At 49.1% G+C, this 12,778-nt stretch overlaps 1 protein-coding gene across 2 annotated transcripts in view; it reads left to right on the top strand.

Moving 5' to 3' along the window:
* NPAT (nuclear protein, coactivator of histone transcription) overlaps positions 1-10,900 on the top strand; it is a 67,724-nt gene extending 56,824 nt beyond the window's left edge. For both annotated transcript variants that reach the window (XM_077298426.1, XM_077298424.1), the window contains exons 17-18: positions 49-1,048; positions 10,488-10,900. In XM_077298426.1, coding sequence (XP_077154541.1) covers positions 49-1,048; positions 10,488-10,571 — 1,084 coding nt within the window. In that variant the 3' untranslated portion in view covers positions 10,572-10,900. The remainder of the gene's footprint in view (positions 1-48; positions 1,049-10,487) is intronic.
* The last annotated feature ends 1,878 nt before the right edge of the window (positions 10,901-12,778 follow it).

Raw genomic sequence — 12,778 nt, 5'->3', positions numbered from 1 at the left:
CATTTGATAGGCTTGTATTTATTAAGAGCATCGTTATTCTTTTAACAGATTAGGAAATGACACCACTCATCCCGACGGCACCAATGCTGCTGACAAAGAAGGAGAAGCTCATCGGAGGGTGCTCTTCTTTGATGGGAAAACTTCAGCCAAAGCAAAGTTAGGGTCTTCGTCCTCAACAAGTTCCAAAAGTCAGAAAGCTGATCGGAGTGACTCTGTCCAGAGTACGGGAAATGTCTCTACATCTAGTTCAAAAGAAAGTAAAAATGCTGAAAGCACTGTCCCGTCTGTAGTAGGGAAACCAAGAGCTTCCACAACTACTTCTACCACAAAGGATCAGGGCACAGAGAAGAGACCTGTTGCTCCAAGCGGCAGCATGCTCGGCAACAAAGAGAATGTTCTGCAGATAGAGACTGGAGCGGTACAAGTTGATAAGAGGAGCAATACTCAGGAAAGCGAAAAAAATGTCAGACAACCCCAGGAAACCAGTAGGAAACAAACTTCTCTGCCAAATATTCTTAGGAGGACACCCCAAAAGGTGCCCCAAGAAAAAAGGGTCTGCCCCACAAGTCCTTTAGTGAAACAAGCCAGCCAGCTATTACAGGGCATGCAGTTTCAAAGTCCAAAGAAATCCTCTCAGGAAGATTTGTCCTTTCCACCTACCCCAGGCTCTGGATTGGAAGACAGGCCATTGGATAACCATGTAGATCAAACAAGAACCCCAACAAGCAAGCGTTACAACGAAGAAGGCGGCACGCCAAAACCCATGTTTCCACCTGCTACTCCTGATCTGCCCACTTGCAGCCCTGCCAGTGAGGCTGGTAGCGAGAACAGTGTCAATATGGCTGCCCACACACTAATGATACTGTCACGTGCCTCCCTTGCAAAATCTGGGTCAAACACTCCTCTAAAGGACAATTCTCAACAAGTAAAATCTTCCAAGAGCACTTCTAAAAAGAGAAAGCGTGATGAACCCGAAGGACAGGAGAGACAGTCACATAAAAGAGACCATCTAAGCCTGTCTGATTTACAGAAAAAGAAGAAAGCAAGGGTACTGCCTCATTTAGCCATTTTTACAGTGTGTTTTTTGCAGCCAAAAGTTATATGGGGTTATCAAAATTGATGGCGTAGGATAGGCGAGTGGGTGGGATCTGACCTCTGTGAACCTACGTGTAATTTTTACTGTTCACACTGATGCAGTGGCTCCTCCATACTGGCCCAACAGGCGAATGGGATGACCTGCAAAGCTGTGTGGATTAGCTTCTTTGTCATTGTACCCCGAAACACAGTGTCTGCAAATTGAGATTCTGGTTTGGCTATTATCCTAAGTCATGTGACGAGGCTCGTTAAAGGGTCGACATTGACTGTTAGGATTGCTACTTCCAATAGGTGGCACTAGAGTTCTAGTCCTCTTCCTCTCTGAAGAGACAATTTGCTTCTTTGTCAATGGAAGTCTTATAGTGGCTTTTTAACGGTGCTGAGAAATAAGGGTATAGCGCCCTCCAGCACCGGAAAATCTCTGGGGTCTCTGCTACCTGGGAAAGCTGAGACCCTGAAGAACATGATTTGGGTCGGTTTTTACCGTCCCTAGTGTTGCAATCGCCGTTATTCAAAATAATGCGATTGCAAAATAAAAAGTCTGACTTCCCATTTATTTCTCCTCTGATATGATCTAGCACATCAGAGTAGAGAGAAATGGGGTCCCCTGAGCCGCCCCTGTACCTGCGATGTCCCCCTATCCCTCCTGCTGTGTCCCCCAGTCCTCGGCATTTTCTTCTGGGAAGAAAATGGTGGGCGTATGTGCAGTGCGCCCCCGATGAGATTGGCCGGCACCCGGCAACAATAGGAGATTTCTCCTATTGGTTCATTTTGATCACTGTGATAGACTCTATCACAGTGATCAAAAAAAATAGTAAATCAAACCTCCCTTTATCACCCCCTTAGTTAGGTAAAAATAGAAAAATGTATTTCCATTGGAGTTTGGGCTAAAGTTGGGTTTAGAGTTGGGGCTAGGGTTTGGCTAGGGTTAGGGTTTGGCTAGGGTTAGGGTTTGGCTAGGGTTAGGGTTTGGCTAGGGTTAGGGTTTGGCTAGGGTTTGGTTTGGCTAGGGTTAGACTTTGGCTAGGGTTAGGCTTTGGCTAGGGTTAGGCTTTGGCTAGGGTTAGGCTTTGGCTAGGGTTAGGCTTTGGCTAGGGTTAGGGTTTGGCCAGGGTTGGGGTCGGGTTAGGGTTTGGCTACGGTTAGGGTTTAGCTAGGGTTAGGGTTTGGCTAGGGTTAGGGTTTGGCTAGGGTTAGGGTTTGGCTAGGGTTAGGGTTTGGCTAGGGTTTGGTTTGGCTAGGGTTAGACTTTGGCTAGGGTTAGGCTTTGGCTAGGGTTAGGCTTTGGCTAGGGTTAGGCTTTGGCTAGGGTTAGGGTTTGGCCAGGGTTGGGGTCGGGTTAGGGTTTGGCTACGGTTAGGGTTTAGCTAGGGTTAGGGTTTGGCTAGGGTTAGTGGTGTGTTGGGGTTAGAATCGGGGAGTTTCCAGTATTTAGGTACATCAGGGGGTCTCCAAACGCGGCATTACGCCCGCAATTGATTCCAGCCAATTTTGCATTCAAAAAGTCAAATCGTGCTCCCTCCCTTCTGAGCCCTGCCATGCACCTCCTGCATCCCCTGGTCCTGTCCCTCGGCGTCTTCTTCCAGGAAGAAAATAGCAGGCGCATGTGCAGTGCGCCTGCCGAGATCGGCTGACCGGCACTTGGCAACTATTGGAGATTTCTCCTACGTATCATTGGGGGACACAGGACGAACGGGTGTTATGCTGCTGCCACCAGGGGGACACTAAGTTAAACACACACAAAAGATTAACTCCTCCCCTGCAGTAAACACCCACAGGCTGGACAATCCAGAGCCAGTTCTTACTTAGTGTCTCAGGAGGCACTTGGGTCCTCAGGACCCCACCAATTTTTGTTTTTAACGGAAGGGAGCGACAGGCAAATTTTCAGCTCTGATCTCTCCCGCACCAACAACGGGCAAGTACATGGAGCGTTCCTCCTGTATCCTTTCCCGCGACGATGGATGCCAGCCCTGGCTCACTTTCCAGTGTGGCGACGGTTCCCTAGCGTTCCGATCTCCCTCCCTCCCTGTCAGGCGACCACGGGGACTAATCATCCACCTAAGTTTCCTGGAGCCAGGGCACAGCCGGACAGAATGCCATGGCGTCCGTGCAGCCGCCCACTGCATCACCACTGAACATAGCGGATGTTGCACGGCGGCAGAAGCTCTCCACCCTCTCCCTACTAAGGTGAAGGTGGATGGAGCATCGGCCCCATCGCACAAGGTAAGTGCGGGGGCCGACCAGATGACAGGGGACCGACCGTTCAGGGATCCTTTTTCTAATGCGGCGCTGCAGCCGCGGGGCACGGGCAATCCGGCGCTCTGCTAGGACGGTGACACAGTTTACCGTCCCTGGTCCGGATTCCAACATACAGCGGTATGGTGGTGGCAATGGCAGCGTTCCGACGCGCATAGCAGGGAATCCACCGCCCGCCCACGACACGCCTCTCTCCCTCTCTCTGGGCGCTTCTCGTTCCCGAGAAGCGCTCTTCTCACATCTCGGCGGCCATCTTGGACCAGGAAGTGCGCTGGCGGCTCTGCAGCACCACAGCGCACAGGACTTCAGGATCTCCCTGCCAAGCACGCAGAACTTGGTGAGACGCACTCAGTAGGATTATCTCTTCCCCTGCCAGTACGCTCACTTTATGGCAAAGATGTCACAGTCTAAGCAAAAACGGACTGGAAAGACCCACTCTGTTATTTTTGCTGTGTGCACCTCCTGCAAGGTATCTCTGCCCCGAGGTCACACTACCCCGCTGTGCTCCGCCTGCGAAATGTCTGCGGCACAGGATACTCCGGCCTCTGACCCGGAATGTAGTGAGCCTAGTACCCCCGCATGGGCGTCCTCCCTTGCTCGATCTGTGGCATCCTTGGAAAGGACGATACAGTCCCTCCGTGACCCGTCCCTTACCCAGGGCGCTTCCACGGATGATGTAACGCGGCCTAAAAACCCTTCTCGGCCTAGAGGTCGTACCGTTTCCAGAAGCCCTCTCTCATCTAGAAAGAAGTCCAGGGTAATATCTCCGGTCCGTGATCAGCCCTCTGGCTCAGAGAGCGAAGTCTCTCGTCACTCATCCCCAGCTCATAGCAGGGAATCCTTTCTGGACGACGCATCCAGCGTGTCCTGTCCCCCAGAGTATCGTCACGACCAAGAGACCCTAGATTCTCTCATAGACTCGGTAAGTCGGACGCTACAGTTAGAGGAGGAAACCCCGTCCAAGGCGGTTCATCCCGTGTCATTCGGGCGAACCACAAAGGCTCATAGATTTTTTCCTACGCATCCTCAATTTAAGGACATTGTCGATCTCCACAGGGTCCGTCCGGATAAACGCTTCTCAGGTCAGAAGGCTATGCAATTGAAGTATCCGTTTGCTCAGGACCTTGCTAAGGAGTGGTCTCAGTCACCCTCCGTGGACCCGCCAGTGTCGCGGCTAGCCACTAAGGCGGTTCTATCCTCCGAGGGCGCGTCCATCAAGCATCCCACTGACAGACAAATTGACCAGATGGCTCGCTCGGCTTTTGAAGCTTCCTCAGCTTCTCTCTTCCCTTCTTTTGCCGCCACATGGGTTGCAAAAACCATGACCCATTGGGCCGAGTCTTTAGCCTCTACAGCTCTACACGCCGACTTACCCCCCGAGGTTTCACACCTGGCCACTCAGATTGCCAGAGCGGGGGACTTTGTAGTTTCCGCATCCTTAGACGCGGCCAATTGTGCCTCACAGGCAGCGGCCAATGCTGTCACGATCCGCAGATCCCTTTGGCTCAGGGACTGGAAAGCGGACTCAGGATCCAAAAAATCTCTCACGTCCCTTCCATACCAGGGCGAACGCCTTTTTGGGGACAAACTAGATAAAATTATCGCAGACTCCACAGGGGGAAAGAGCAAATTCCTTCCCCAGCAACGGACCTTTCGCCCCTTTCGCAACCAACAGGGCCGAGGCCGATATTTCCGTTTCGGCTCCAATTGGTCCAATTCTCCCTCCGCGCCACCCGGCGCCGGGAGAGGTCAGCGCAAGGACAGAACCTCCCAGCCATCTTACAAACCTTCTCCCTCTTGGAGAGGCAGACCCAGACAACAGGGGTCCAGGGGACCTAGACCTAACAGGTCTCCACCTCAATGACTCTTGGCAGACGCCAAAGGACACCGACAGAGTTGGCGGCCGCCTACTCTTCTTTCGGGACGCGTGGCTCTCGGTAGTTCCCGACCGATGGGTCCGCGAACTGGTATCCTTCGGTTACAAGATAGAGTTTGTCTCTCTTCCCCACCTCGTTTCTTCCAGTCCCCTCCTCCCAGAGCAAGGGTCCGTCAGTATTTTTAGGCCATAAGATCGCTATGGGAAGACGGGGTCATCATCCCGGTACCTCAGAACGAGAGGTACCAAGGTTTCTATTCCAATCTCTTCATTGTACCAAAGAAGGACGGCTCAGTACGTCCGATATTGGACCTCAAGCTCCTCAACAAGTACGTCCGTGTACGTCAATTCCGTATGGAATCCCTCCGCTCAGTAATTGCCTCTCTGGAAGAGGGCGAGTTCCTTGCATCTCTAGATGTTCAAGACGCTTACTTGCACATTCCCATCCTACCGTCTCATCAGCGCTTCCTCCGCTTCGCGGTCCAGGGGCACCACTTTCAGTTTGTCGCCCTACCTTTCGGGCTGGCCACTGCTCCTCGGGTGTTCACCAAGGTCATGGCAGCTGCCGTGGCCATTCTACATGCTCGAGGCATAGTGGTGTTGCCCTACTTGGACGACATCCTCATAAAAGGCCCCTCTTTCCGGTCCTGTTCAGAAGCGGTAGACGTCACTATAAATACCTTTTTGCGCCTGGGCTGGAAAATCAATTTCAAAAAATCTTCCCCAGTCCCGGCCCAAACCATATCCTACCTGGGAATGATCTTAGACTCCTCTCAGGGTCTAGTACTTTTGCCTCCGGAAAAGGTATCCACTCTTCAGAGAGAAGCCCGGAAGCTTACTCAACCTCGCTCTCACTCCCTACGCTTCTCCATGAGGGTACTCGGCAGGATGGTGGCGGCAATGGAGGCAGTGCCATTTGCGGTTTTTCACCTCCGTCCCTTACAACACGCCATTCTGGCAGTTTGGGACAGGAATCCCGCCTCGCTCGACCGCCGTCTCCTTCTCTCTCGCCCAATCAGACAGTCCCTCAGGTGGTGGACCAAGAGGTCCTCCCTGACTCGGGGGGAAGTCTTTCCTTCCGGTGCACTGGCTGGTTGTCACAACGGACGCCAGTCTCTTCGGCTGGGGTGCAGTGTTCCAGCGTCACTCGACTCAGGGTCGCTGGTCTCCGCTGGAGTCCCAGCTGCCCATCAATATCCTAGAGATTCGGGCAATCAGACTGGCTCTCCATCATTTTCAGCCGTTCCTCTCCGGCCGTGCGGTCAGAGTCCAGTCCGACAACGCCACTGCGGTAGCCTACATCAACCGCCAAGGGGGCACTCGCAGCAAGGCGGCCATGATCGAGGTGACGCTAATTCTCCGCTGGGCCGAGGCACATCATTCCATACTCTCAGCAGTTTTTATCCCAGGCGTGGAAAACTGGGAAGCGGACTTTCTCAGTCGCCACAGCCTCGATCCCGGAGAGTGGTCTCTCCATCCCGCAATCTTTCACCAGATATGCTCTCGATGGGGGACCCCGGACGTGGACCTAATGGCATCTCGCCTCAATTGCCAGGTTCCCGTCTTCATGGCCAGGTCTCACGATCCCTCAGCCTTCGGAGCCGACGCTCTCGTCCTCTCATGGCAGGGTTTCAGACTCCCATACATCTTTCCCCCAATTCCTCTTCTGACAAAGGTGATCAGGAAGATCAAGGCAGAACGGATCCCAGTACTTCTCATCGCTCCGGACTGGCCGCGCAGGACATGGTATGCCGAGATGGTTCAACTGGTCTCAGACGTACCTTGGAGGCTGCCGAGTCGCACAGACCTCCTGTCTCAAGGGCCCATTTACCACCCGAACTCAGAGGCCCTGTGTTTAACGGTGTGGCCGTTGAGTCCTGGGTACTGAGGCAGAAGGGGTTGCCCCAGACGGTGATATCTACCATGCTCCGCGCACGCAAGCCTTCTTCTATGCGCATCTACCACCGCGCCTGGAAGGTATACTTCGCCTGGTGCAGGAAGCGGGGACGTTTCCCCCTCCGTTTTTCTATCCCTCACATTTTGGAATTCCTCCAATCAGGCGTAGACTTGGGTCTTGCTCTCAGCTCTCTTAAGGGCCAAATTTCTGCTCTCTCGGTTCTTTTTCAGAGAAAGATTGCAAACAGATTGCAGGTCAGGACCTTCATCCAGGGTGTTTCTCATATGGCTCCGCCTTACAGGATGCCCTTGGAACCATGGGACCTGAACCTAGTTCTCTGTGCTCTTCAAGAGCCCCCCTTTGAGCCCTTGCATGAAGTGTCTTTGCTGTTCTTGTCTTGGAAGATTGCCTTCCTCGTGGCTGTCACGTCTATTAGACGTGTCTCTGAGCTGGCAGCTCTGTCGTGCCGACCCCCTTTCCTCGTGTTCCACCAGGACAAGGTGGTTCTGCGGACATGTCCGACTTTTCTTCCGAAGGTCGTTTCCTCCTTCCATCTTAATGAGGAGATTGTCCTTCCCTCTCTGTGCCCTGCTCCTTCCCACCGCACGGAAAGGGCGCTCCACACTCTGGACTTAGTGAGGGGTCTTAGACGTTACGTCTCCAGGACTGCGTCTCTCCGTAGGTTAGACGCCTTGTTCGTTCTTCCGATGGGGCCACGGAAGGGACTACCTGCTTCCAAGGCCTCCATTGCCAAGTGGATTCGTTCCGCCATCCAAGAGTCCTACCGTGTCAAGGGTCACGCCGCACCTCCGGGGATCAAGGCTCATTCTACCCGGTCAGTCGGCGCGTCCTGGGCCATCCGGCACCAGGCATCGGCAGCGCAGGTCTGCAAGGCTGCTACATGGTCCAGCCTGCATACATTCACGAAGCACTACCATGTGCACTCTCAGGCCTCGGCAGACGCGTCCGTCGGTAGGCGAATCCTACAAGCGGCAGTGTCTCATCTGTAGCTCGTAGGCACGCACAGCATTTATAACTTCTTGTTGCCCACCCAGGGACTGCTTTGGGACGTCCCATTCGTCCTGTGTCCCCCAATGATACGTAGGAGAAAAGGAGATTTTTGTGTACTCACCGTAAAATCTTTTTCTCCGAGTCATCATTGGGGGACACAGCACCCTCCCTGTTAGCCTAGTTGGCTCAATTGTTCTTTTCAGTCTGTGTTTTGACTATGACATGTTTTCTGTTTGTTAACTGGCTTACTCCTACTGCTTTGTTACCGAACTGGCTCTGGATTGTCCAGCCTGTGGGTGTATACTGCAGGGGAGGAGTTAATCTTTTGTGTGTGTTTAACTTAGTGTCCTCCTGGTGGCAGCAGCATAACACCCGTTCGTCCTGTGTCCCCCAATGATGACTCGGAGAAAAAGATTTTACGGTGAGTACACAAAAATCTCCTTTTTTCCTATTGGTTCATTTTGATCACCGTGATAGACCCTATCACAGTGATCAAAATAGTAAATCACACACCCCCTTATCACCCCCCTAGGTAAAAATAATAAAATAAAATAAATGTTTTTCCTCTAGAGTTGGGGTGAGGGTTGTGGGTTTGGGGTTAGGGTTGTGAGTTTTGGGGTTAAGGTTGTGGGTTTGGGGTTAGGCGTGGTTAGAGGCGTGTTAGGGTTAGAGGTATGTTGGGGTTAGGGTTAGAGGTTTGTTATGGTTAGGGGTGTGTTGAGGGTTAGGGTTGGAATAAGGGCTGTGTTAGGGTTGTAGTTAGAATTTGAGGGGGTTCCACTGTTTAGGTACATCAGGGGGTCTCCAAACGCGACATGGCACCACCATTGATTCGAGCCAATTTTGCATTCAAAAAGTGAAATGGTGCTCCCTCCTGAGTCCTGCCATGCACCCAAACAGTGTTTTTTCTCCTCATACGGGGTATCTGTGTACTCAGGAGAAATTGCTCAACAAATTTTGTGGTCCATTTTCTCCTGATACCCTTGTAAAAATAAAAAAAAATGTATTCCAAAGTAAATTGTGAAAAAGTAAAATGTTCATTTTTTCCTTTCACATTGCTTTAACTCTCGTGAAGCACCTGAAGGGTTCATAAACTTCTTGAATGTGGTTTTGCTTACCTTGAGGGGTGCAGTTTTTAGAATGGTGTCACTTTTGGGTATTTTCTGTTATATTGACCCCCCCAAACTCACTTCAAATGAGAAGTGGTCCCTAAAAAAAATGGTTTTGTAAATTTTGTTGGAAAAATTGTGCTGATGTGAAGTAGACATGTGGGAAATGTTATTTATTAAGTATTTTGTGTGACACCACTCTGATTTAAAGGCATAAAAATTCAAAGTTTGTAAATTGCGAAATTTTCTCCATATTTCCGCTTTTTTCATAAAGAAACGCAAGTCATATCGAATAAATTTTACCGCTAACAGGAAGTACTCTGTCAGGAAAAAAGTCTCAATCCGTGGGATCCATTGAAGCATTCCAGAGCTATAACCTCATAAAGTGACAGTGGTCAGAACTGTAAAAATTGGCTTGGTCATTAAGTACAAAATTGGCTCTTACTAAGGGGTTAATTTTAATTATCCAGACTTCTGTTTTCAGTAAACCAGGAGGCATAGACTGGTATCTTTATGATGACACTTCTTGTAGATTGAATTGATATTTGTAAATTGATGAATGTTATTTACCTCTTATATCAGCTCCTACATTTTATTGTACTGTTATCTTTGCAAAACACGTATGCAGGGTCACGGAACAATGATTTTTGCTGATATGTTGATTACACATTATACCAGGCCATGCAGTTTGTTGACTTGCAAAGATAACAGTATAATAAACTGTGGGAGCTGATATAAGAGGTAAATAACAACGTTTATCAATTTACAAATATCAGTTCTACCTATATGTAGAGTCAGCATCTAGATAAGTCAGTGCTTTCAAGCTTACTGAAAATAGATGTCTGGATAATGAAGATGAAATGATGTGTCTTCACAATTAGGTTTTGCACTTCTATGATATTGATGAGATAGGTCATCAATATCCTTCTTGGTGGTTATCTGTCAGTCCTATTGATTACCTGTTACCAGCTTCGGCAGGTACTGGAGAGAGGAACATGTGTTTTATCACCCTGTGGAGTGATCATTAGTGATGAGCGAATATACTCGTTACTCGAGATTTCCCGAGCGTGCTCAGGAAATCTTGAGTAACGAGTATATTCGCTCTTCACTAGTGATCACTGATGTCACTATAGTATAGCAAGAGCCTGAACAAGCAGAGATAACTTGCGCAAATGTGATCTAAACCCATGCTTAACTTTCACCTTAGTTAATTCAGTGTTTTGTTTCTTTTAACCTCTTACAGAAGCATCGTAAGAAGAGCACGGACAGTTTCCCGGCTGGAATGGACGTGGATAAATTTTTAATGTCCCTTCGTTATGACGAATGATGTGATTTTAGAGCAAAAGTGCACAATGTACCTTATAGCAATTATGTGTAAAGATGTACAAATAATGTGTAAATAATAGGCTGGAGAGGTTACGGTCTTTTGTTTTATTGTTATTATTATTATATTATAGCACTTTTTGTGTTGCTTTTCCAAGCTGTAAATAATTGAACGCTTGGACAAAGTTTGTAATTACGGCAGCTTTGACCTACACCCCCAGTACTGTTGTAAATTTTATATATTTTTGATGCATTTTTTCCAGCTTTCAGCCCATGTTCTTTTATGGCAGTTCAGTTTTGGTAACATCTTATAATAAAAGACAAGTCTGTTAATGGGTGGCTGTGATTATCATTCTTGTGTATTGGATCCATCTTAAAAATTAGTAAAGAATAACAATAGCTTCATATCACCACTTGGATAAGGTGGTCATATTATTCCAGCTTCTTGTTACATGTTTCAGCTCAGGCTCTTAAAAGGAACCTTGCCTGTATAGTAAGAAAATAACTGACCGTTATCAGCAGAAGAATATTACTCACTAGATTAGATGGTGGCCCGTTTCTAACACATCAGGTATTCTATAATATGTATGTAGTTTATTTATGAAGTTTTCAGAATAATGCAATTTTTATACACAGGATTCGGCCAGCCGTACGCGACCAATTAGCGAAGCGTGGTCCAAATTCCACGCCAATTCGCGGCCGGACCTCGCCTGTCGTGAATAATCAGTGAAGCCAGGGCGTGCTCCAGGTTTTTGAGGGCCCCGGGCGAAAGAGTTTCGCCCACGTAGCGTATAGCACAGCCCACGCGGCGTATAGCACAGCCCATGCGGCGTATAGCACAGCCCCATAGTATATAACACAACCCACGTAGTATATAGCAATGTGGGCACCATATCCCTGTTAAAAAGAAAAAATTAAATTAAAATAAATAGTTGTACTCCCCTTCCGTCAGCCCCCGGATCCAGGCGATGCTCCTCACGACGCTCTTGTCCCAAGAATGCATTGCGGTCTCGCGAGATGACGTAGCGGTCTCGCGAGACCGCAGTGCATGACCCGGAGCGTCGCGAGGAGCTGGAAAGGCGCCGGAAGGTGAGTACACTGTGTTCCAAATTATTATGCATAAAGAGTTTAGGAGTGATAAGGTTAGAATTTTTTTGTTTGTCATTTAAACTCATTGATGGTGATGTGTGTCAGGGCTCTTTATATCACTGAAAGCAATTGCAGATACCTGTGCAAATTCGTTTGGCAGGTGTGTCCAAATAAAGGCAAGACTACTTAAGAAGGCTGTTCCACATTATTAAGCAGCCTACATTTTTTGCCAAAATGGGAAAGAAAAAGGATGTGTCGGCTGCTGACAAGCAACAAATTGTGGAGTATTTAGGTCAAGGCATGACTACAATCAACATTGCCAAGACACTTCATCGTGATCATCGCACAATCAAGAAGTATGTAGCTGATTCCCAGCACGCACGTGTGCGTGCTGATAAGGAAAAATTCTTTCCAACAGGCAATTGCGTAAGGTTAAAAGAGCAGCTGCAAAAATGCCTTGTCATAGCAGCAGACAAGTTTTTGAAGCTGCTGGTGCCTCCAACGTCCCCAGAACAACAAGATGCAGGGTCCTTCAGAGGTTTGCAGCTGTGCGTAAGCCATCCTGTCGACCACCTCTATCCACTGCACACAAGCAGAAACGGTTAGAGTGGGCCAAACGATACATGAAGACTGACTTCCACACTGTTTTGTTCACCGATGAGTGCCGTGCAACGCTCGATGGTCCAGATAGATGGAGTGGAGGATGGCTGGTTGATGGACACCCCATGAAAACTCTGCTAAGGCGCCAACAAGGAGGAGGTGGAGTAATGTTTTGGGCTGGAATCATGGGGAGAGAGATTGTCGGCCCCTTTATGATCCCTGAAGGGGTAAAGATGAACTCCATAATCTATGTGGAGTTTCTAAAACACTTCCTGCCATGGTTCAAGAGGAAGAACTGTGCTTTCCGCAGAAAGATCATTTTCATGCATGATAATGCACCGTCTCATGCTGCAAAAAACACCTCTGCATCCCTGGCTGCTATGGGCATTAAAGAGGCCAAACTTATGGTGTGGCCACCATCTTCCACTGACCTCAACCCCATTGAGAACCTCTAGAGCATAATCAAAAGGAGTGTCTATGATGGCGGGAGGCAGTTCACAGCTAAGCAACAGCTCTGGGAGG

Source organism: Ranitomeya variabilis, chromosome 3 (genome assembly GCF_051348905.1).
Source record: "Ranitomeya variabilis isolate aRanVar5 chromosome 3, aRanVar5.hap1, whole genome shotgun sequence".
NCBI classification, from domain to species: Eukaryota; Metazoa; Chordata; class Amphibia; order Anura; family Dendrobatidae; genus Ranitomeya; species Ranitomeya variabilis.
This window is presented reverse-complemented; position numbering and strand designations above follow the sequence as displayed.